The sequence below is a fragment of the Ceratotherium simum genome, chromosome 36 (genome assembly GCF_057802395.1).
Source record: "Ceratotherium simum simum isolate JZ-2026a chromosome 36, ASM5780239v1, whole genome shotgun sequence".
NCBI classification, from domain to species: Eukaryota; Metazoa; Chordata; class Mammalia; order Perissodactyla; family Rhinocerotidae; genus Ceratotherium; species Ceratotherium simum.
In genome coordinates this window covers 29,586,955-29,613,374 of record NC_141935.1, presented here as the reverse complement: position 1 = coordinate 29,613,374, position 26,420 = coordinate 29,586,955, and the positions used below count along the sequence as shown (strand labels likewise).

At 36.5% G+C, this 26,420-nt stretch overlaps 1 protein-coding gene across 15 annotated transcripts in view; it reads left to right on the top strand.

Moving 5' to 3' along the window:
* Positions 1-26,420, top strand: part of CEP170 (centrosomal protein 170) — a 134,939-nt gene that overhangs the window by 86,813 nt on the left and 21,706 nt on the right. For 13 of the 15 annotated variants that reach the window (XM_087424473.1, XM_087424482.1, XM_087424477.1 and 10 more), the window contains 4 exons: positions 6,264-6,413; positions 9,124-9,250; positions 9,763-11,595; positions 19,108-19,342. In XM_087424473.1, coding sequence (XP_087280599.1) covers positions 6,264-6,413; positions 9,124-9,250; positions 9,763-11,595; positions 19,108-19,342 — 2,345 coding nt within the window. The remainder of the gene's footprint in view (positions 1-6,263; positions 6,414-9,123; positions 9,251-9,762; positions 11,596-19,107; positions 19,343-26,420) is intronic. The other 2 variants (XM_087424485.1, XM_087424478.1) reach the window with 1 other exon arrangement.

The window sequence follows — 26,420 nt, the reverse complement described above, 5'->3', positions numbered from 1 at the left end:
CACAGAATAAAGAACATCTACAGCATGAGTCAACAGCCCAAAGAAAGTCAGTGCTGAGAACCTGGATCTAGGTATAAGCGGTTTGGAATGGGGATATTCCAAACCCTGAAGTTCACGGCAAGGTTTTAGATTAGATCCAAGAGAGAGCCAGGGGAACCACGATAAACCAGAGTCAAAATCGAGGTAGACAGTGGCAGATAGAAGACAGGAAGGCAGCATGTCCACACTCCACCCAGACAGGCAGTCAGTGTGTGTGGGAACTAAAGAAGTAGGAGATCAAATAAGAGCCTTGAGTAAGAAGAGAGGACCTTGATAACAGGCAGGCAGCATTTGATTTGGACTTAACATTTTTTTGTACTTCCTGCCAATGCACAAACAATCTGATTTAAAGGGCCAAAGCAACTAACGGTTCTTAACAGGTAAATTCTGACAGCTTGGTTTTTCTTCCTTTTATACTAATCTTTCTTGTCCTCTCTTCACTGAGTAATTTTTTAAAAACTTTTATCAGGAGAATTTTGGTCACTCTGTTGATGCTCCTCTCCCTTCCTTGACACCCCCTCGTCCTTCTGAGGTATAGGAAACCCTCTCTTGCTATGTTAATTCCCTTCACAAGGGAACCCTCACCTTTTTTCAATCAGAAGCTTAACGTTAATAGGTTTGCCCCCATTTTTCTTTCTCTATTATTATATGAAATCTTAGTTATTTTCCTGCTTAAGAGACTTTCCATGTCCTGTGCCCTCGGTCTAGTAAGCTCCTCCTGGTGTTTTGTGCTCGTCTAGCTGCTTCTCATGACCTACTTTCTGAGGCTTTCTCTAACCGCCCTATCTAAAGTAACGCCAGTATTCACCTCTCATGTCTCTCCGTCAGATTACCATGTTTTGTTTTCTTTGTAGGACTCACCTCTAGCTAGTTTATTTTCTGTCTGCCCTTTCTAGAATAGTCTTATTTGTCTTGATCACTGCTGTATTTCTTGTACCCAGAACAGTGCCTGGCATGTAGTAAACATTTAATATCTTTAGAGTGAATGAATGAGGAGAAAAATTTATAACATACTTTTTTCTTTTTTGTCAATATTTGTATGTGGTCAACTGTATATTAGCTAGTTTATTTTCATGAATTTATAGATTGATCAAATTCAGCCAGGCCTCCACAAACAGGTTCTCCTATATTTTTATGTGCTGAAACTAGTTTATATCTTGATCCTAAAATAACTGGTTAAAATGTATAGTCTAGAAGCTTGTATGTGTTGTAAGCTTGACTTTGTAATAGTAAGTATGAAAGCTGCAAGAGAATGTAGGTTGTGTGAGAAGAAACGTGCGAGTTCCAGGGGAATTGCCTCGGTTAGTGAAAGACCAGACAGAACTCTGAGTTTCCAGCAAGACCTAGCTAACAATTTAGCGCTTAAAAATCTTCTTGGCAAGGAGAGGGGAAGATGGTCACTGATGAGCAGCCAGATTGTAGGGTGAGAGGAAGGGCTGCGTGACAAGGAAATGAGCCATCAAGAGGAGGGAAGTTGGACGTGTTAATTCTAGAAGCACTAGATCAGACCTGAGCGTGCTTTGGTGATATGAAAGCAGGAGCTAATAGAAAAAGAGTGGTAAACAGTGTTGGAGAGGGAAGAGACTGTGGGTATAATCCTCCTAAGGAGTGGGAAGAGTCAGGGACACAGGAGATGTTCAGCCAGAGGGCAGATTTGAGAGGGTGTGTTCACCCAGACGGGTGATAAGAAGATGAAGCCAGGTGGCGCCTTTTTACAAGAATTGAGATAAAAATCACATAACATTCACCATTTTAGCCATTTAAAGTGTACAATTCAGTGGCTTTTAGTACATTCACAAAGTTATGCAATCATCAGCACTATCTAATTCCAGGACATTTTTGTCACCCCAAAGGAAGTCACATACCCGTTAAGCAGTCACTTCCTATTCCCCCTGCCCTCAGCCCCTGGCAACTACTATTCTACTTTCTGTAGATTAGCCTATTCTGATCATTTCATATAAGTGGAATCAGACAATATGTCTACTGGCTAGTTTCACTTAGCACAATGTTTTCAGTGTTCATCCATGATGTAGCATATATCAATACTTCATTCCTTTTTATGACCGAATAATATACCATTGTGTGGACATACCACATTTTATTTGTCCATTCATTCGTTGGTGGCCGTTTGGGTTGTTTCCACCTTTTGGCTGTTGTGAGTAATGCTGCTGTTAACATGCATGTACATGTGTTCATTTGTATACCATGATAAATTATAGAATGTCTCTCCTACCCCCATTCTGAGCTCTTTTTTCTAACAATTTTGTCCGGATTTTAAATTTAAAAGTTGATTACAAGTACATTATAGAAAATCAGTGTTAAACATTCAGAACCATATATTCCACTGAATTTTAAGGGAATTTTTTTTAAAAAGAAACTAGATTTTCATGGAAAATAACAAGTTTAAAAAAATTCTCCTCTATTGAATTATCCTGATTTTGTTCCCTGACATTAGTGGCTAGAATTCTGCATAGTTCTTAAAGTAATTATGTATGAAGTGATTTTTGTAGGCCCTGGGAACCTCTACTATTGATTTGAACTGGTAGAGACCCTGCTCTCCTCACCCAGGAGGTCCTTGCTCATGGAGGACAAAGATGTTCTGGTCATCTGAGGTTGAAACTTGACTGCATTTTTACTCAGACACTTTGACATGATACTAATGTAATGATATACTAATGTAGTACTATTCTTTAGTTGCTATTTGAAAATAAGCCCACAGAGGCTTGGTATTTAACCTACCATTATGTTTCTCATTTCTATGGAAAGATGAATTCTGAATTTCAACTGCTTTGGAAATTTGTTTAACTGATAAATTAAGGACAATTACTATTGAATTACCATTTTGCTCTGCATTTTTATTGCCATATTGATATGCATAAGTCTTCCTCCCCTGCCCCCGCCCCTTTTCACACTGGTCTCTACTTTCTGTCACAATAAGCAAGCCTCCTATATTCCATGTTACCAAATGTAATTTGACCTCTCTTTACAAGTATTCAGTAGGTGTGATATTTACCCCCATGAAAGTTGACCCTGTAATCTTTGTACCATTATTATCCCCTCCCCAACCTCCAATTTCAGAATTAGAAACTATGGACATTTTCTGTATAGTCTGGGCTTTTAAATAATAATGATGATGATGATAATATGCTAGTAAAAAGACCGAGGTCACACTTTTCATAGGCTTGGTTTGTATTGTACATACTAGTCCTTTATCATGTGAAGATTATTTAGTTTCTTCAAATTTAAAACTGAAATCTAAAAATATAGTCTAGTTCTTATAGAAGTTTTGTTTTAACTGCAGAAGACCCCTTCATGGTTCAGGTGACATTCTCTGTTTTTATAAGCTCCTGTATTAGACCTGAGCTCCTCGAGAGCAAGGACTAAGTCATATGTATTTTTAAATCCCCTGTGGTGGCTAGCCCAGTAGCCTACAAATAGTAAGTACTGTACCTAAGTACCAGGTTGTTAAAATTGTTTAGACTAGCCACCGAGATAATAGATGTGCAATTCCGAAGTGAGATGCCAGATATCACATGCATATATTCAGAAGAAAAGACTGAGAACATAGTCTGTGATTCTTGGAGTGGGATGGTGAGGCAGATGCTCTCTTCTTACCCTAAACCTAGAGGCCATGGTAGGGGTCAGAGATCACTCTCCAAAATAGAGCTGCAGCTACCTGGATCAAGGGAATGATAGGAGAGAGTACATGAAAGCCACTCCCTATCCCTAAGATAAATGAGTTATCTTTAAACATCTGCCAAGCCCAGAGAATTCAGATAGTACAAGTTCAAGAAGTTTTCTGTCCCCGTACCACTCCTCCTTCCTTTTGCTCCTACCTGGAAGAAGTAGAAACTGATGGACTTGGGGTGGAGGGTTCTATCACAGAGGATGCGTAAAGATCAGACAGGTGCCTGGTCTCACTCCCTTCCCCGGGATAGACTTCTAGCCTAAGAAAGTCCCTAACTGAATGGGTACTCTATCAACTTGGGGGGTTTGGTTGAGCCCAGGTCTGAGAGAGGAAGAGAAGAGAATCGTGAGCGTGGGTTAACATACTGCATTTGAAATACCTTAGAGCCGTCTAGGAGAGATGCCTGACAGGTGAGCAGATGTCTACAGTTGGACATTGAAGTGAAGCCTTGGATGTGGGTGAAATCCCCTCGGACAAAATCTATAATGAAGAGATGAGAAAATCTGGCAAACTTGGTCTCTGCTTTGAGGAGCTCTCAAGTTCTGTCCAACCGTTAGATCATAGGTCAGATTATATGTGCTTTTTTAAATGAAAAGTATAATAGCGTTAAAGTACGTAGAGAGTATAAGCTGTTTATGCTCTCTTTGTTTTCACATGAAAGTTGTCTGAGCACTCTTTCTGTACAACTTCAGCTCCCCTTCCCTAAAAGCAGTACTACTGTGTGTGTTTGTTTTTTGTTACAATTTCAAAATAGTGTCAGAAGTAATTTGGAAAGACTTATTATATTTTATTTGAAACTGCTGGTGCTTAGATGTTTGAGGAAATCAAGTTTTGGAAGTCCATTTTGAGTATGGATTAGAATTAAATATCACCAAATCAGAAAATCACTCAGGATAATTTGTATATTAATATGCCAAAGAGATACAACATGCAAGTAATTACGTGTGGTTGTTTTTATCCTTTACTTCCAAACTAGAGTTAACTTTTTTATTCTAGTAATTATAAAAATAAGGAGATAAACTTCAGTAAATTTGGAGTTCAATGACTTGAGTTAGAAATAATTTTAAAATTTTCTTTTAAGACAGTCACGAATAACTTGAGTTGCTCTAATTTGCCTTCTTTACAAGTGGGGTTCAAGACAGCACGTGGAAAGGAATAGTCAGTACTTTTTACTGCTGTTGTTATAAACATACTAATTCTAATGTTTAACAAAGTGAAGCACGTTTATTTTTCCCTTCTGTACACTGTACTTCCATACATTAGAGTTCATATTTGATTTAACTCTAATAATGTACAATTTGCTCTTAAAGTAAAGATAATTTGATATTCAGTGGTTCAAGAGAATATTAAATCATAATTCTTGAAAACTATAGTTATATTTTATTTGAATTAAATATTAAGTAATAAGGCCATCTAGTGGTAAAATTTCCAAGTTTAGGTGAATTTGGAAATCTAATATCTGCCTTACTAAATGTGGACTTCAGAATTTATCAGAATTTAAAAAGTGTACTGTATAATTATTAAAAAGTTTTCTAGAAAATAGTAAACTAAGATATTTTTCCCTTTTTATAGAAAATGAAGGCTCTCTGATTATGTTTTAAAGATCCTTTCTACAAAGTGCTAATTCAAACACGTATTTTTCTTGATTGTAATAATTAAAGCCACAATTAATACCTATAAATAATTAGCATTGGAAACGAAGTAGAGACTTAATTGTAAAATAAGGTTAGAGTTGATGTAGTTAGGCCCCTTCTCCAGTCTGTTCGGCAACGTCAGGGCCTGTTGTGTTTCAGGAAAAGAATGAGACTCAGGGCCTGCCCTTAAAAGCACATGGTTGTTGGTCTCTGTATTTAGAATATTTCAAAAGTGTTCACCATAGACAATCTGCTAATTGAAAATGCTAGTCTGTATGAGTAGGCTCAGGAATCTGCATTTCAAGCAAAGGCCTATATGTGATTTCTAGGCAAATAAAGTTAGAGAATTATGCTGTACTCTATGGAAAGATCATATAGTAAAATCTGTTATTTGGGATCTTAGAAAATTATATACATAAATTTAACTCATGTACGTAAATGTTAAACACTTGTTAGGGAAGAAACACATACAATCAGTCATACATTTAGAGTTTTTCAACATGCTTCTCAAAAATAGGAGAGCCAAGAGATCAGCTGAAAACAAGCTGAAGTGATCCTCGCGTGCTCTTCCCTAACTCTCTGCGTTATTGTGATGTTTAACGTTATTAACATCTTTTAACAAATCAAAGGTAATATCCTGCGTATTTCTTACTTATTATCAAACAGTACTTTGGCTAAATATTAAGAAAAGGGTAGTTACCTTTACATAAGCTGCCACTGCCCTGTTTTCCTCTCCAGCGCTCACTCCAGTTGGATGTTACCTTGTCATTGAACAAGTTTTCCCTCATTACTGAAATTAGCTATTGAAATTAATTCAGAATATCTGTAGTTGCCTCTAAGTTACTGACAATATTCACATATTAGTCTGACTTCTCACATATGAAATGATTGTCTCTTCCTAGGTGTTTGGAGTAGATGACAATCAGGATTATAACAGGCCTGTTATCAATGAAAAACATAAAGATCTGATAAAAGATTGGGCTCTCAGTTCTGCTGCTGTAGTCATGGAAGAAAGAAAACTGCTGAGTACACCTGGATTTCACAGCACAGAGGTATACATCTCTTCCTCATTCTTAACTTTTTACATGCATAAAACAAATTTTTATCATTTGTAATTATGCTATTTTAAGTAATTGATAGATTCCCTTGTAAAATACTTCTAAAAACTAAATTCTCACAAATTATTTGTTTCTAATGAAAGCCTAAAGCAATTTGGCAGTAATTCCATTTCAGTTTTTGTTATTTTTTTTTTAATTAATATTCTTTTGTCAGTGAGGGAGAAGGTTTAATTTCAGTAAGCAATTTATGAGTTATATCTCACTGTTCTAATTGGCATTTATGAGATAAAACAAAAAATATACACCACTTATACTTTCTAGGAGGTTTTGTATTTGGAATGGAAAGATCTGTCATGCCAGGAAACATGTGCAGGGTAGTGCCTGATAGATAAAACTCATAAACCTAAATAAGCGCCATTGTGGAACAGGCCAGGATGTAGTTAGAATAATGTGAAATTAATTAAGGATGGCTTGTCAAGATAGTTATGGAGTCAGTGTGGTATCGTAGAGCTGGAAAGACCTGAGTGCACATGCTAGAACCGCCATGTCTAACAGAGTGCCTTTGAGTCAATTGCTTCCCTTTTCTTATCTTCAGTTTTCTCATCTATACAAATGGTATTTTTGATAAAACCTATTTACAGGGAGTTTAATGAAGTATGTAAAGCACGCAGCAGAGTAATTTTCTGAGATTTGTGCACTCAACAACTGTTTATTCCCTTACTAGAAATGATACTAGAATTTCATTCCACACTGATATGTCAAAAAGAAATCTAAAAAAATGTATATAAGTGAGAAGTATTAATTAATTATAATTGATTCAGATAATAAGAGCTAACATTTAATGGAAGCTTTCTGTGTGCCATTTTACAAATAAGGAAACTGGAGTAGGAATTAACTTGGCCAAGGTCTTAAAACTAGTACCTTGTGCAGCCAGAATTTGAACCTTAAGCAGCCTTGATTTCTTAACCCATTCTTTTACTCATTTTGCTGTACTGCCTCTCAGGAAATGAGTTAATTTAAAATATACAAATGGTAAATAAATACACACTATAAGTAAAATAAAATCTTAAGGAATAAATAAAACAATATAAATAAAATGTTACACTTGTAGGAAACGTAAATAAAATATTTTTTATAGATAGGTAAATACCCCTATATGCATGTTTGTCAATGTTAAAATTGACCCTTTGTGGTCTTCCATTTCCTGAAAACTGTCAAAGCAATTATTGTATTTTACTGTTCTTTTTTGTCCCATGATCTTAGAGAATTTTTATTCTGGTTTCTGTTTTATAAGATGGTTAATTTACTTATTGAAAGCAAGTGATACTTATTTGAGGCAATGTTTTGGTACTCTGATTAATCTAGGAAGAAATAATCTCATTCTGGAATGTGAACTTAAATAGACTCCCTCTTCTCCTCTCTTTCCCCTCAACCCATGCCAAGTTAAATTTATATATAGCCCCAGTATGTACCTGCCTCTGAAGGAGTCACCTTAAACAGGCTGTTAGGACAATTTTCACAGAATGGTTCTACTTAAGTGTGTGTCAGTGAAACCCACTCTGATGTGGGTATTCCTAGCATAGTGTAAATGGCTGTGGTACTTCCTTCAGTCTCAGAACTATGGACAGTTACCACAAAATCTTGAAACAGAATTCAAGGATTCAGCTCACTTTGGTATCCTTAGGCGTCACTGTATGGATGTCATTAGGTATGCTTACTATTTTAACCTTTATTCTTGAAATCATATAGTATATAATCTGTATGAAATATTTACTTCATTAGTTTTTAGCCTGTCAGCATTAATACAGTAAATCTGACACTTTTAATAAAATATTGTTTTGGATAATTCAAAATAAAATTTCAAGCATAGCTTTCTATTCCTTAGTTGTCATTCCAGTTTCCATATTAAGCTGTGGCTTAGATTTTTAGTGAGGAAACGTTTTTTGGTACTACCTAGATCTTCCATGTTAAATGCCTAGATTGCCCTGGTCTTAAGAATTACCAATATATGTCCATAAGTCTGTGGAACCATATCATGAATTGAATTCCATTTCACACTTGACTGTAAGGGTTCAAAGAGCACTTGCTTAGGACAGATCTAGACATGGCAAGTCTAGGTTGAGACTGGTTATAGAAAAATTCTTAAAGGTTGAGTAAGATTTCTAGGTCTTTCTGGAAATATTAAAGTGTTATAGAAAGAAGTCTAAAGCTTTGGAAAGTTTTTGAAGTCCCTGAAGACATGACCTGGCAGATTTAATACTCCTTGAGACTCTGGAACCAGTCTGATTCCTAGAAATATTTAAAAGGCAGAGAACACCTTAGGAATAGACCTTTAGACTTCGTGTTCTATAGAATGGAGTAGAACTAGCTCTACTGTTGTAGCCACAAAGCTATGATAATACACCTGAGTTTATCTAGCATCGGTCAATTTTAAGCTCCAAGAGTATTTTAGTACCATTGTTAGTATTTAATACATAGAGAAAATTATACTGCATTCACAGTAATAATAAATTGTTGTAGTTAAAAGGGGTACCTAGAGAATCTCCATTTTATATAAAAGGAAATTTAATAAATGATAATATAGCAATGTGAGTTTTAAGTATTGCTTTGTATGGCAGGTTAATGTGACTAAATGGAATTCTCTTTCATGAGAATCAGATTTATCCAGACTATCTTATTTCATTCTCTTATTGTTCTCCTTCAGGAAGGCACATCTTCATCTGGAAACAAGCGTTGGGTTTCACAGTGGGCTAGCTTGGCTGCTAATCATACAAGGCATGATCAAGAAGAAAGGATAATGGAATTGTCAGTACCTGTTCCTTTAGAAAATGGTATTTTCTTTCTTTCCTTCTTTTTTTTTCTTTTGTGAATCATACATCAGTTTTTCACAAACAAGCTAAATCTATATACTGAGAAGTAAATTAAACCTAAATAAGTGTTCATTAGGCATTCTCTGTGAAATTCTGTAATACGTTTACTTGCGCAAAACTTTGTGGATGGGATGAGTCACAAAAGCAAGAATGAACACAGTGAACTTCCCTATCGTAAAACACATTAAAAGAAAAAGAGAGAAACAGATGGGGGTTAAGATCAGATGACCTTAGTTTTCAAGTCGTACAATTTGCTTTCTTGACTCGCCTATTAGTAATCCGCCTCTATGTGTGTCTTAGCATTGTACTTGCTTTTTAAACTACTCTGTCACAATGCTGGCTTACTTATTCCAATTTTTACCTTATATTTAAGCTATTTCTTAACTCGCACTTAAAAATATAATGTAATATGATATTCTTTTTATTTTTAATTTTGCCCTAATAATTTCCTTCCTTGTGGTTTTATTTTATAGATAAAGATATCAGTGAATCTGGCATTTCAGCGAGAAGTACGGGCTCAGGAACTTCCTTGGCTAATCAGGGAGAGCGAAGGAGACGAACCCTTCCCCAGCTTCCAAATGAAGAAAAGTCTCTTGAGAGCTCCAGAGCAAAGGTTCTAAAGCAGAGGTCCGAGATAGGAGAAAAACAAGACACAGAACTTCAGGAGAAAGAAGCACCTACACAGGTATACCAGAAAGATAAACAAGATGCTGACAGAGCCCTGAATAAAATGAACAGGGCAGTAAATGGGGAGACTCTTAAACCTGGTGGAGATAATAAAACCCTGCTTCACTTAGGCAGCGCTTCTTCTGGAAAGGAGAAAAGTGAAACTGATAAGGAAGCTTCCTTGGTAAAGCAAACATTAGCTAAAATTCAGCAACAAGAACAAAAGGAACAGGCACAGTGGACACCTACTAAATTATCTTCTTCAAAAAATGTGTCAGCTCAGATAGATAGGTGTAGGGAGGAGTCTTTTAAACATGAGTCACAGCCTCAAGAGAAAATTCTAGGACATTCTACAAGCAAAGGAGAAAGGGTGATACAAAACGAGGGCAAGCGAAGAAAAGCTGAAGAAGTTCTGAAAAGTCAGACTCCAAAGGGAGGAGACAAGAAGGAATCCTCCAAGTCATTAGTGCGACAAGGAAGCTTCACTATAGAAAAACCTAGCCCCAACATACCCATAGAACTTATTCCCCATATAAATAAGCAGACTTCATCTACACCCCCTTCTTTAGCATTAACGTCTGCCAGTAGAATACGAGACAGAAGTGACTCTATGGATACTGACTCTAGTATGGACACAACCCTTATTCTAAAAGACACAGAAGCAGTAATGGCTTTTCTAGAAGCTAAGCTGCGTGAGGATAATAAAACTGATGAAGGCCCAGATACTCCCAGTTATAATAGGGACAACTCTATTTCACCAGAATCTGATGTGGACACAGCTAGTACCATCAGTCTGGTTACTGGAGAGACTGAAAGAAAGTCAACCCAAAAGCGAAAGAGTTTCACTAGTCTCTATAAAGATAGGTGTTCCATAGGTTCTCCTTCCAAAGATGTTACAAAATCATCTTCTGGTACGAGGGAGAAAATTGAAAAGAAAACAAAAAGTCGCTCCACAGATGTTGGTTCAAGAGCAGACGGTCGTAAATTTGTACAATCCAGTGGAAGAATAAGACAGCCTTCAGTCGATTTAACAGATGACGACCAGACCTCTAGTGTGCCTCATTCTGCCATCTCAGATATTATGTCCTCTGACCAGGAAACTTACTCTTGTAAATCTCGTGGAAGGACTCCGCTTACCTCAACTGATGAGCATGCACATTCCAAACTGGAAGGAAGTAAAGTAACTAAATCCAAGACTTCTCCTGTAGCGCTTGGGTCATCCAGTAAGTCCACCACTCTCCCCAGGCCACGACCCACCAGGACTTCCCTCCTGCGCAGAGCACGACTTGGTGAAGCTTCGGACAGTGAGCTCGCTGATGCTGACAAAGCATCTGTTGCTTCTGAAGTGTCCACGACAAGTTCCACGTCGAAACCTCCCTCAGGAAGGCGGAACATCTCTAGGATTGATTTGTTGGCTCAGCCTCGTAGAACAAGGCTTGGGTCACTGTCAGCTCGCAGTGACTCTGAAGCAACCATCTCTAGAAGCAGTGCCTCTTCTCGGACCGCAGAAGCCATCATTAGAAGTGGAGCCAGATTGGTACCCTCAGATAAATTTTCTCCTAGAATTAGAGCTAACAGTATCTCTCGGCTATCAGACTCCAAGGTCAAAAGTATGACCTCCGCGCATGGCTCTCCTTCAGGTAAATTGGATCCAGACTCTTTATAATAGCATATTTCTTTTATGTTTTGGGACTCCTTTTTTAAAAAATTAGATCTCTAGTGTGAGTTCGGAAAATATTCAACAGAAAGGTTATTCTCTGGAGGGTTTTTTCTTATAAAAATTATTTTATTTAGCTTAGTAAATAGAAAATTCAGAAATTATATACACTTATAAATTAATGTCCTGAAGCAAAATAGTGATTTCAAAATTAGAAGTATATTGAACTGATTTAGAAATTTTAATCGTCTACTTGGTAGGTATCTGATTTGTGTGTCAAAATGAGATTAGGAATTATTATCTGGTTTAAATAATAGGAATTAACATTGTGCTTCTAAAAGCATGTGTTTAACTTTTAAATATCCTCACATAATTCAAAGCCCTAATGAACCTGAAGAAAAGCAGTATACCCTTTATTACCCCTTTCAGAGCTAAATGAGATAATCAATATTTTACCCCTTTTTTCCTTTTTATTTTGAAATATCTCGTATACTTATACTTTTTAAGGTTAAATCTGTTATGGTTGGGACAGGTGAAAACTAATCCTTGATTTATTTCAGTGGAAGAAGATGGATTCATGAGACAGTCACTAAGCACAAAAGGGTCAGACTGAACTGTAGAATTGAACTGGTTATAAGCGTTATCTCGTAAAGTGCTGTGTCATTTAACTGTAGTCATTAGCCCGCATTGAATGTAATCATTACAGAAGCCACTTACTCCCCACCAGAATTTAACTGCTTCTGGCATATTTGTCTGTTTATGTACTTGATATTCAGAGCTGAAGCCGGTGAGAATACATGTGTGGCCAGAGTCCTAGGACAGATACTTGTGTGTATCCTGTAAACATGGTCTCATTACTTCATAATCAGCCTCATGTGGGTGCAGCTGAAAGGCTGGTGGGGGGAAACCAGCTGGTAAAAGACTTGAATATTTATTACTGTCAGTCACCAGCGTCTAAGGAGCCCTGAGTCTTGAGTGAAGAGTGAAGGGAGAGTGGTATGCAATCGCATCTTTTTATTTTTACGCCTACCACAATATAGCTACAGGACCCAAAACTAACGGTACTTGGCATCCATTATTTTTTCACTTTTTATTCCTCCTCTCTCCTCTTCACTGCTGTTTTCCTCCACTCCATTTGCATTTCCATCTCTCCCCTGGTCAGTGAGTGTGGTCATGGTGGTCGTATCTGTGGTAAGAGTGGATGTAGACTGAAGATAGATAACGTATAGTCATGATTCCAAAAGAGGAGATGGCATTTTCCTTATTACCCCCACCCTCCTTGTTTCTACACTGCAGGCTTTGGTTGGTGGTTCATGGATTTATTGCCAAGTGTTTTAAAACTACTCTCTTTTGGTTTCTATTTCTCCAGTGTTGTTATTCTATTGTTCCTTATGGCTCTACCTCTTCAAGTCACGTTTCCTTTGTGCTGCATTCTATGGTGTGTGCCCTGATGAAATGTCTTCTGCCACATTGCTTGTTTCGTTACCTCATCTGTATTTAAGTACACAAAAATGTTTCAGTCATCTCCTGCCTTAACATACACTGTAACATAAGTGGTATGTTACCAAGGAGCATGGAACAGCTCTTCCTCTGTACTGGTTGTCTGTCTCTGAGCACATGAGCGATCTGGTTTTATTCCTCAACGTTTAACATGAGGGGCTTATTTGAGATGCAAACCAAGTATGATCACTTGAGCAAGTCTAAGAAACACCTGTAAGAGGCCGTATTATATATATGTCTTTAAAGGGACATTTTGTTTTCTGCTTCTTTGAATATAGAACTTGATAATCCTATAGGTTTCTTTTTGTGTGTATGTGTGTGTGTGTGAGAAAGATTAGCCCTGAGCTAACATCTATTGCCAATCCTCCTCTTTTTTTCTGAGGAAGATTGGCCCTGAGCTAACATCTGTGCCCATCTTCCTCTACTTTATATGGGACACCTGCCACAGCATGGCTTGATGAGCAGTGCATCGGTCCGCACCCAGGATCCGAACCTGTGAACCCTGGGCCACTGAAGTGGAACATGTGAACTTAACTGCTACGCCACCAGGCTGGCCCCTACATGTAGTTTTTTATGTCCAAAAAATACCTTTGAATTACTTAATGAAGTTCCTTAGGGCAAACTGAGGTACATGGTTTTGGCCTTCTTCATACTTAATAGGGGTATATTAAATAGTTAGAATCATGGAATTTAAAAACTCTATAAAAGGGTTATTCAGTTTAGGGAGCTAAGGCCAAGAGATGAAATAGCCTGCCCTGGTCGTATAGCTATGGCAGGGACGGGATGAGAATCCAAGGCTTTTAATTCTCAGCCTGTTGCTTTTTCTACCACATCTAGTCTAGCTCTGAGAAATAGTCACTGTCTACTTGTATGCAGGCTTCCAGAGGACAGCTAGAATCTATTGGATTATTATCAGGGGTATATACAAGGCCAATATACAACATAAAGGTTTTGGAATTGCTCTCTATAATCTTTGTAATTCTGATGTTTTACCAAGTTCATGTTCTGTGTTCCACCTTATAAGCCTAAAGCCACATTGTGATCCAAGATTGTATATTCACATTCTCTCAAGAAGCCCACTTACAGTATTATATCCTGTCTAGAAGGACAGTGGCCAAGATCTTTCAGTCAGTAGTAATATAGTAAAATAGTTACGTGGGGTAGATAGTAAAAAAAACGAAAACTCAAAAACATACTGTATAAATTTTTCTAATTCAGGTGTTTTTGGTATGATGACATTTCTACTTAAGATAATTATAATATCTTGAAAAAGAAGATAAAAATTTTTAGCTTTTGAAATATGATTTAAAAGAACATGAAACCATACTGGTTAGTGTTGCTATGCAATACTATAAACTTTAAAGATCTTAGAAATATCTGAACCTAGAGCCTGTGATATTTTCCAAATTGGTGTATGTAAAAATAATTCTCTATGCTTCTAATTCCATATTTTGGGCTATATCTAAAAAAGTTATTCAAAGAAATGTATATGATAAAAATAGAAGAATGGAAATCTCTGATTTAGCAAAATTAAGATTAAGGGTTCTTTTATGCTGCTTTAATTCTGATGTAATTAGCTTTTAGGAGTTTAGTTTTTTCCCCCTCCAGAATTCCTTCAGTGATCCTTCAATATCAAGTTAGATTAAAATATCCAGATTTGTTTAAGTACCCTGAATTATCAAAATAAAGCAGTTGGTTTTCATTATATTTTAAGTGCACATTCTAAGAAATAAAAACATCATATTAATATCCTTAGAATTTTTTTAGACTGTTTGCTTTCCCACTTTTATTCTAATCCTCAGAGTTTATAGATGGTGGGAATTAAATGTTGAGCATGCATGGCTTGAGTTATTTCTTCCTCCAGGTCCAAGACTGATACAAAACATTGTCAGGGAATTTTCCCCAAATGATCTTACTGCTGTTACTGCTCATAAATATACATGTAAAACATGTTTGTGGAATTTCCCACAAAAACATTCTGATATAAAGGATGAAGAAGTTTGTTTTCTGAAGTGTTTGTTTTCTGAATTGTATTTGTTACATCTGCAGATGTGGATGTGTTTTAATACCAACAAAGTTTTGTTTAACAGTAAAAGAAATCAGAGCATTCACAGATAAATGACCCTCATAACTCTTTGTCCCTTTTTGAATTCTCTAGACATCAAGGATACTATTTTTTTATAGTGAATATAGTAGTTTATTACTTCCACAAGAGGGAGTGTTCCATAATTTTATAACTAAAATAAGTTTTACAATTAATGTAACTAAAATAATTTTCGGGTTAGCCACAAAATTAAGCCCATCTTAGAACTTGCTCTCATTTTGTTATATGTGCTATCCAGCACTTCACCAACCAACAAGGTCTTAGAGATGGGCGTTTCAGTATCTTCAACATAAATTTTCAATTTAGTGATTTATCTGAAGTGCCTTACCAGTACCAATATATCCAATAAGCCTAATTATTTACAATTAAATTTAATTCTATAAATGATTTTACCTAAGCAGAATAAAATTCAAGAGAAAGGAGAAAAATTTTTCTTCAGCACAGGTAGAAATCACAAAAACTATCATTCTGTGAGAAACTGAGGGTGTCTTTTTTTAAAAAACTTTGTCTAATTGGAAATGTAAAAAAAAATAAAGATTTTCTAACATGTAGTTGTAAAGCATTTAGAATAGCAAGGAGTGAATTTTGAACGCGGGGAGTCAGGAGACCAGGCTTAAACCTTGACTTAAGCAAGGCAGGACCTTTGGGGGCCCGTTTCTTCTCTATGAATTGAAGAGTTTAGACCATCCAATGTCTAAGCATTCTGTTCTAGAATTCTGTGAAATAAGTAGGCATTGGGGAAAGTTAAAAACATTCTAAGTTGAAGTTTCTTCTGCAATAACTAGCAGATTGTAGGGATTTTTCTTCAGATAAAATATATAGCTGCTGTAGTTTAGAAACAAAGATTAAGAAACCAAAAAGTTTGAAAGAAGTTCTTGAGAAATAATAGGTTAGCAGTCCTGGCCGCGAGCTCCCGTTCCCAGTCCCTGTCCCTCGACAGTCCTCGCTTCACTCTGTCTCAGCAGTACTCTCGCTGTTACAACAAGCTAAGTGGTGTCCAGAGGCCACTTGAACTTTGCTTCATAGTGCGATATGTTTTCCATTGGTAAAGATGACTCAAATTATTTGAAGATTTATTAATCATATTTTCATTTCTCTGCTGTACCCTACTTATGTTATCTCTCAATTTACCCTCAATTTTAAGAGAACATACCTAAAAATGTTACCTTTCCGAGTTTAAAATGTTTTATTCTCTTGGTTGCTTTTGTTTTTAAAGATATTAGAAGCTTTACTATTCTTACTGGCTTCTAGATAAACCGATAAAAATAGGTGGAAGGTTTATGAATTTTGTTTGAAAAAGAAGTTTTTCTTTGGGCCAGCCTGGTGGCGTAGCAGTTAAGTTTGCATGCTCTGCTTTGGCGGCCCGGGGTTCACAGGTTGAGATCCCGGGCGCTGACCTACGCACTGCTCATCAAGCCATGCTGTAGCCACATCCCATATAAAGTGGAGGAAGATGGGCACGGGTGTTAGCCCGGGGCCAGTCTTCCTCAGCAAAAAGAGGAGGGTTGGCAACTGATGTTAGCTCAGGGCTAATCTTCCTCACCAAAAAAAAAAAAGTTTTTCTTTTATTTTTTTTCCAAAATGTAATTATTTTTTGACCTCGAGACTCAAGATCTTAGAGTTAATTCTATTAGATTAGAAGTTAATTCTAATGTGACTCTGCTTATATGTTGTCACTTGACATTTAGAACTTGGTTTTCTCATTCTGCTTTCATGTACTCTGCTGCTCATGAAAGAGATCAGCAATTGATGCCATTCTTACCAAGTTGCCTCAAAATTAACTACCTTAGTTCCATCATACCTGCTTGTGTTTCCATATCTTCTGCAGTTTATTAAAACTCTTTGTTATTGGTTTTGTTTTCTCTCCAAACAATTTTTAGTTTTAGGTATGGTTACCATAGTTTCTAAATAAAAACTCAGGAAATTTAACGTAACAAATGATCTTTTTCTTATTTATGAATTTCCCTTGATGAATAATATTCTAGGATAGCAATAAACATTTAGCATTTAATGAAATGCCTTTATTGAAAAGTACCATTTGTTTGCCATATTTCTAATTGGTTTGCCATATTTCTAATTTTTTTCTAAAGCCTCTTTGCTTTTGTTCCTAAAGCTTTCCTAAAATTTTTTTCCAGTCTCAGGATCAGTTCAATTCATAGGAGTTTTTGAATATCTAGAAATGAGTAAATTTCTACCAGGGTAAAAGTATTATGTTAATAAATTATCTTATAATGTTAAAATCAGAAATTACATTTAATACCCCCTTCAAAAAACTCTGTGATTAATTACCTAGAGTTCTATATATGTGTTTGCATATGCTTTTAAAGAAAGCCATGAAGTTTCTGCATATTTTCATTCTCTTATACCCATGAATCTAGTTCCAAGCTCCAGGAGCTTCAAATAGGAGTATGAGTCAGGGCAAGCTGGTAGCCTCTGATTTATGGTGTGTTCCTGATTATAGACTTCTCTGTTTCTTAAACCAACTCTGGTGGCAATATGTATCAATTTTATCTGAGAGCCAACTCAGCCTTACAGAGCCTCAGGCAAAAATATAGTTTGGGGAGGAAAAGACAGGAAAGATATAAAATTCTAGTTGAATAAAATGAAGGAATTCAAGACATCCCCGACCTACGCAGTCTAGGGTCAGTTTCTGTGTTAAAAGAGAACGAGAGAGAGAGAAAGAGAGAGAAAACTCTACTAATGTTAATGGCAACTGGAACTTATAGTAGGTGCTAAGGTTTTGTCACTCTAGCCACCAAAACATCTCATGCTCTTTACTGAGTTTTTCCTAATTTGAGAAAAGCAAATGGTCAGTATCCAGGAATTCATTCATTCAAAAGTATTTATTAAACCCTTGCTAGCCAGATGCTGCTAAGTGCTAGGCATTCGTTAGTGGATTAAACAGGCGTGGGTTCTGCCCGTGTCAGGTTTGCCATGCGTTAGCATTAACTCCCTGTTTTTTATCTCTATTTATGCTTCACAAATTATTTGTATATTCGATTCTGATATTACCAGTAGTAGTGAAATTTCTGCATTAATTTGTCTTCTGATTTTTCACTGTGTCAGCAATACCATTTTTTGAATGTCTTTACTAACCTTAAAGAAGAAAGTGATTGCCACTTTCTTGAATGTGACTGTTTCCAATATCTCCTGTGCCTTAAATGTCGGCGGTTGTGAGAATAGCTTGTGGAGTGTCGCTCTTTGTAGGTTTGATGCCATTGTCTATTTTCACCTTATGCTTTCCGTGTTAAAGCAGCAGAGAGTCGTACTGAAGATGCTTTGTTGTGTTTTTACCATGTAAAAGATTTTTTCCAATCATAGCATAACAGGATGTTGAATGACAGAGGTAATGTTTTTTTCTGCCATAAAGGCATAATTTCCACAGCAGGAATTATGCACATTTGTATGTTGGGAAAAGAGAGTTTTTACCATCTCCATTTTGAAAGTTCATGTGGCATGAGGAAATCTTTTCCCTAAGTTTTATTTTTGTTGTTGTTGTTGTTGTTGTTACTGTCATTTTTAAGAAAATCCATATCTTCGCTTAAATGAGAAATATTTGCGATTAAAAAGTACCCAAGTTAGACATTTATAAATAGAGCTTGCTTAATAGTTTATCATTAGTGAATTTTTCATCTGAATGTTTATTCACCATGCTATGGAAAACACAGTCTTTCGATTGTTTTTAATTATCCATTGTTTTTAATTCACCAAAGTGTAATGTTTCTATCTTTTAGGAGTAGTAGACTTATGGTTTTTGTGAGGTATGTGTATGTCAGTTATCAAAAATTGTGCTGTGTGTGCTTTCATGGTGTTTTTGAAATCATGATTTTTATTTTATCTCCTTTAAAAGATAACATAATAATTCTTTTTTTAATAATTAAACTAATTTAGTAAATTCAAGATGGAGGCGCTTTCCTACTGATTATGCTTCCACCTCAGAAGATGAATTTGGATCAAACCGTAATTCCCCTAAACATACCCGTCTACGTACTTCTCCAGCCCTGAAAACGCCTCGACTGCAGAGCTCTGCGTCAGCAATGCCTACTAGTTCTTCATTCAAGCACCGGATAAAAGAGCAGGAAGACTACATCCGAGATTGGACTGCTCATCGAGAAGAGATAGCCAGGTTGGTTTTAATGCATTATCTTTAAGAGTTGAAATTTTTCGTCAGCATTTCAACCTCCTAACAAAGTTTAGTTAGCTTCTACTTGATTTGTACTAATAGTCCAAGAAATGAAATATACACATAACTATGAACTTAGTTTTGTCAGTACTATTACGCTCTCCATTTTTTTTGTGTTGTATGGTTAATGCCGGTACTACTAACGTATTGTAGAATTAATTTATTTTGATTATCTACACCTTTTGTTATTACTAGTAGAGATGCTGATGAGATGGGTTAATATAATTTTTGACAGGTAGTGAATATTAGCTCTACATAATTAAGAATTGTGCAGCTAAATTTTTGATTGCTTTCCTTTTACCTTCCGGAGAGGTAACAGTGTGCTTGTTAGAGCTGTGTGCTGATGTTCTGGGGAGAGTTAGAGCAGGCAGATTTTCACTCACGTGTTTATGAACTCATGAACAGTTTATGAACAGTTAATTCAACCCTTTAATAATTACATCAAAATATGATTATTTTTAATATTAAATTTATTATAGCCTTTAGATTACATAATAAAAAGTAAAATTCATGCTGCAGATGTGATTTTTAATTGATAACTTATTGTGGTTGTATGTTGGAGAGAGGCTCTACTCAAACAGATGCTATAGTAGTTAAAATATGTTTTTTTCAAGTTGGTAAGAAATTAAATTTTACTGCAGTATACACTATGTTACCTAAATGTTTTCACTGTATACATGCTAAAATTATTTCTGTCTTTAGTTTAAGACTCTAGTCTTCAAGTTTTACACTTGGAGATATTATTAAAGAACTTACATATATTAAGTACATAGATACTTGTAAAAAGGGCAAACTTTTACCATAATTTAATGGTGTTTATCTTTTTCTTTTTCTTTACTCCCTTGGCTTCTGTGAATTGTGTTTTTTCTGGCTTATTAGTTTAATGTAATGTTTAGGGATTTTATGTCTTTAATGACTATTCACTTGTAATTGCTTTTAATTGCTTGTAATTCTTAGAAAACATGCCCTTCTGATCTCATTGTGCTGCTTAAACATTTTTGTTTTACCGTATAAATAACATTTTTACGAGAATGCTTACTGAAGCATCATGAGCCAGTTCTGGTTAGAGGAAGGGCATCTGTGTGCTTTGGGATCCATGAATTATTATAGGCCCACAGAATGCCTGTGGTGAGAGAATCTGGACACATTTTTAATTCTTGTGGGCACAGCTGGCAACAGCAGGCCTTGCTCGAGGCTCGTGGCTCGTCGTTCTCCTGATTCCCGTGGAGGAGATGTCCCACTGCACAAGCTCCCATGGTGCCTGAGGGAACTAGAGGCATGTCTGCTTCCTCTTAGGTGCCCTCCCCTCTCAAGCCTTCCATCCCAAACCAGAACTACTGAACACCTTCTGGGCCCAACCCGCTTCCCTGTCCCCAAACAGAAAAGTTATAATACAAAGGGGGCGGGGAATAGGAACCATGTGTTACGTTTTCACTTGGTTCCATTTTGTTGTTATGTGCGTTTTATCACTCTTGTCTATATGGATTTTATTATCTGTAGCAGGACGGGAAGGTCAGGCCATTTGACCTCTAATGACTTTATGCCTTTTCCCGCTCGTTCGTCAGTAGCACTATGCTAATAAAACTTGCCTTTGGGATTTTAATTTTTCAAGGTAGGTTTTTCAGCCGTATATCTCAAAGCCAGAGAAGATGTTTTTTGTTTTTTAAGGAGTGAAGAAAAGAGGGGAGGTGGGGAGGAAGAATAGAAAGTATGGAAGGAAAGAAAGTTAATGTTGATATAAAGTTCCTATAGGACACTGATAAGTTTGCTTAACATGAGAAAATTTATTTTTAAATAACTATGAGTCACAAACCAGGTAGAATGTGAGAAATAGTTTTATTTTTTTAAATGGCTACCACTGTTTCTTAAAACTCACATGCTGAGAGCAATACTTGTTGACAAGTAATAGGTAAAGATACTTTTATTTGAAAAGTGTAATAGTGATCCTAATTTATTACAAAATGTTTTATGCTTTAGCCTATTCTTTTTGTTGAGTATTTAGGGCTGTACCACTTAACTAGCACTTTGTAAATCTCTATGCAGTAATTATTTGCCTGCATTTAAACTTAAAGCACAAAAACAAGGTCCATTCGGAATATAAAGTATATAAGCAAAATATAGTGCATTTCGTCTTTCAGTGGGAAGAGGAAACTTTTTTCCCAGGTACCCCTGATACGTGTGCTTTCAGTAGTTCCTGCCTCAGTTTCTCTATTGTAACATAGATACAGATTTCCTTCCAGTAGGAATTTGATAGATTATATTAGTTTTAAGAATTTTAGGGTAAACAAAGCTATAATACCACCTTTACAGATGACCAAATAAAATACATTTAATTTACAAATTGTGCTAGAAGTTGTATAATTCCCAGTTGAATCAGAAGTTGCTTAAAGATATTTCAGTGTTTTAGATTCATTATTGCACATACTGCTGTAACATTAAATTTTTTTAGGAGAGAGTTCTAGTTAACAGAATATTTTGTTTTATAAGGCTTAACAACCAGTTCATTATTGACGTGTTGCACAAGAAGATTCAATGATAAAAGGAATGTCACATTTTATCCTAATGTTGGCTGAAGGTATTGTTCGCAAAGGTGGTATCCTCTTGCTGTAGACACCTCTGCAATTCTGTTTTGGATCAATTTATATGTGTATAAGTTTTTTATGTATGTTGTGTATATACCTGCAGTCCACATCCACTCAACAAAGAATTCTTAAGCAACTCCTGTGAGCGTAGCATAGTGTTTAGCCTGAGTGGGCTGTGAAGATGACTTATACATGGGTGTCCTCGCAGAGTTCAGAGTCAAAGGCAGAAAGTAAAGGTGTGTATAACCGTATAAGGCAGAGTGATATAAGAGGTTTAAAAGAGTATGAAGTTTTGCCCAAGTATAAGATGTGAACATATGTAGTTAATGGTGGCCAAACTGAAGACAGCACAAAGCCAGCTAAATAATGGGAGGCTTTGAATGCCAGCTAAGGAGTGCACATCTTATTTTACGTGCTTTGAAGCTTTGAAGGTTTTGTAACAGGAAGCTGACTTCAGATCTGTATTAAAAGAGAGTAACTCTGAAGGCATTGTGTACAATTCTTTGAGAGAGAAGAGAGCCTAGAGATAGACTAGTGACCTATTCCAAAAGTTAACGTGCAAGGTATTGAAGACCTGAGATAGGATGGTGTTGGTGAGAATGAATGAATATATGAATGCGAGATATGGAGGTGTAACAATTGGCAGCATTTGATGATTACCAGAATGGTAAGGCAGAATTTCAAATGATCCCATCGTTGTTCAAATGGAATATTGGAAAGAGTAAGGAACATAAAGTCAAGGAGAAAGAAGATAATTCTATTTTGGACATATTAACTTTAAGGTACTTAGGGAACAGCCATGGGAAGAAGTCTAGCAGACAGTTGAACTATGCCTCTGAAGCATCGGAAGCTGATGAGAGCTAGACTCATAGTTGTGGAAGTCACACAGAGAAAACACTGGAAGCTGTGGTAGGAGATGGTATTGCCGGGAAATGGTGAGTGAGCTGAGAATACTGCTGAACTCTGAGGGAAACCTGAATTATAGGGATGCTGTAATTCTAGTAGAGCCAAATGGTCAAGAGCGTGGAGTCTGGAATCAGACCTTCTAGATTGAAACCCAGCTCTACCACAGGTCTGTGTGACCCTGGACAAGTTAAATAACTGTGCTCTGGAGGTCTCATGTGTAGAATGGACATAATAGTGCCAGCTTGAGAGAGTTGACACATTGAGACACGTATATAACCTAGTGCCTGACACATAGTAAGCTATCCGTAAATGCTAGTTGTGTTTAAGTGGTGCAGAGAAAACAAGGGGCTGGCTGTGTGTGTATACTCAAACAGGATTGTATTGAGAACTTTATTGTGACCTTTCAGTTTTTTGTACATCTTATAATTTAAATTTATGAGACTCCAGGTATAACTGGAGTTTCAGAATCAACATTAAATTCTTACAATTTATAAAATACTCTATTGGGCTCACCCTATTTGTACCTAAGAATTTTGACCAAGGTTTGTTCAAATTTTTAATCCAAACACAATTATTTTAAAGTGTCCTTTTGTCCTGACAATATTAACACATACGAGTGGTCTGGTTTTTTTAGTATTGAAAGGATTGTTAAATAGATATGTCACATAACACCCTGACCAGTCCCTGTTCCCTGATTTGATTGACCCCAAAGTAAAGTCATCTGACATTTCAAGACAAGAGAAAAAAGGCTTTTATTATTATTAAATCTTTTATACATAATGTTTTTATTAGTAAAGTTCAAATAAAAAGAATACTGATCAAAAATATTTTAAAGCATTTAAAAATAGAACTATGGTTTATATTTTTTAAGCCTAAAATATTTGCAGAATTAAGCCTAAAATATTTGCAGTTAAAATTATGAATGTGTGACAATGTTAACAGTAAAAAACCAAATTACTTCTAATTTTAATACATTACTAAAAGCTTTTTTGTTTTGTTTTTTGGTAAGAGCCAGTTTAATTTAGTGGCCAGAATTAAGTGGTGTAGGTTTTCTTGTAGTCTATAAAGTAAGGTAATGAAACATATCTATGCATTTCAATCGTAGTAAGAAAAAGTCTTTTAATTGCAATATAATTAAATGATATAGTACATTTGGGGGTGTGGGTGGAGGTGAGCTTTGATAATACTGAAGTATTTTTGGTTTGGAGAAAAGACTGTAGAGATAAGAATTATTTTATCCAGGAATAAGATATATCTGCTCAATAATTTTAAGACCTGATTTATTGGCTCAAAATCACTAAATCTAGGCCCAGCTGTTTCTCTTTTTTCTGTTGGGCTAGGCCAGATCCAACAGGAGTGGGCATACAACATCTGCCCACAAGTTCAAAGGACAGTTATTCTTCAGTTTCTCTTTAGTTTTCCCACATTCCCTAGAACTTGCCTGTGCCTTCATCGTATTCTCTGGCCTGAGGCTGCCTCTGACTGCCTCTCTGGCGGTGCTTGGCGGTCTCAGGCCTGCTCACGGAGTAAGGACAGTGCTTTCCTGTCAGATGACTTCAGGCCATCGTGGTCTTTTGTTTATTTGTTTATTTTTTGTGAGGAAGATCAGCTCTGAGCTAACATCTATTGCCAATCCTGCTCCTTTTTTGCCCCAAAGCCCCAGCAGATAGTTGTATGTCATAGTTGCACATCCTTCTAGTTGCTGTATGTGGGACGCGTCCTCAGCATGGCCAGAGAAGCGGTGCATCGGTGCGCGCCTGGGATCCAAACCCGGGCCGCCAGCAGCGGAGCATGCGCACTTAACCTCTAAGCCACGGGGCTGGCCCTCATTGTCTTCTTTTAACTTGCAGACTTTGTGTCTCTGGTGGAAATGGCCTGGGTTTTCTGGTTTGTTTTGGTTTGGTTTTTAAATTTACTCATTCACTTAGGAAATGTTTATTGATAGCCAACAGTGTGTGCTAAGACCTTCACAGTTATCTTCTTACCATTACCTCCTTCTTTATGGCTTGTTCAATTATTTGAAGCATATTCAGAAGCCTAGTTTTAAGACTCTTCTTACATTTAGCCAAATAGAACTTACCTGTGGTGCTAAGTTAGTGTTTGAGCTTAGTTTCATTGACAGTAATGGGAGGTACCTTTTTTTTAATATAATTAAATCCATACCTCTTTTTATGGCCAGAAATAGATTCCATGTACTTTATTCCTCTATTTGGGCCACTCGTTAAGTTGCTCTGGCTGCCCAAGAGAAGCCTCCAATTTCAACTCATTACTTTCCCGCCCTAAGCCAGTCTTGTGGCTCAGATTACTGATTTCTCCCAATTCTCCATGCTTTCATTCAATGTTCACAAGAGATGTGGTTTGCCGTAATGCTTTCATTAAGGTTTGGCAATATTGGATCAAAATGCCGCCAAAATATAATAAATAGAACTGACAGTTTCCACCAAAAGAAGAGGAACAACTTGCCCTATCAGTAGGGAAGTTTTCTGTGAACCTTCCCTATAGTCTATACTTAGGGCAAATATATGAGTTAATCTTTAAGCCTCTTGAGAACTTGACTTTTTATGATTCTTTATTATAGTGTCAGATTCAACATAAGCTTTTCTGGAATGACCCTTAATGTCTCTCCTTAAACTAATTTTGTATTTTATTACTCTTGTCATTTAAAAGCTAGACTAAATTATTTCTTAAAGGCTGAGTCAAGTTGTAGCTGTAATCTCCTCTCCAATGCTAAAGTAACGGGAGGTTAGATTTGTTGTCAGCAGCTTCAGTGTTAGGATTCTAAAGCTATTGTATTAGTAGTTCATCAGTTCCTTGTTTCCAGTTGTATCCGAGATAGCCTCATTCTAGTGTTTGCATGTATATAGCCTTTGGAACTCTGTTTACACGTAAAAACTTTCGAAAGTTGATATGCTATTAAAAAGATAAAGCAGATTTTATCCTTTTATAATTAATTTAAAACCTAAAAGAGTGTTCAGGTTGGCACTTTAAATCAATAAAGTCTGTTAGTTTGTTTCTATTATGGTTATTAAATCACACTTGCAAATATTACATGTTTAAACTTCCTGTATACCCAAAGCCTATTTTTTTTTTAATTTTATTTATTTATTTTTTCCCCCAAAGCCCCAGTAGGTAGTTGTATGTCATAGCTGCACATCCTTCTAGTTGCTGTATGTGGGACGCGGCCTCAGCTTGGCTGGAGAAGCGGTGCGTCAGTGCACGCCCAGGATCCAAACCCTGGCTGCCAGCAGCGGAGCGCGAGTACTTAACTGCTAAGCCACGGGGCCGGCCCACCCAAAGCCTATTATTAATACCCTTTTCCCCCTGTATTCAACCCTTCAGTGAAAGATAACCTTTAATTGATTTAAATAAGAAAGTTATATTACTGAGGTAGTTCACATTAAAAAACCATAAACTTCATAAAGTATGTCCTTCATGTTATCCCACCTTCTTACAAATAATGCATATTTATTTCTACGACATTTTTGCAATTGGATCATTGGTACTGACACTCAGGAAGATAGAAAACTAGAACC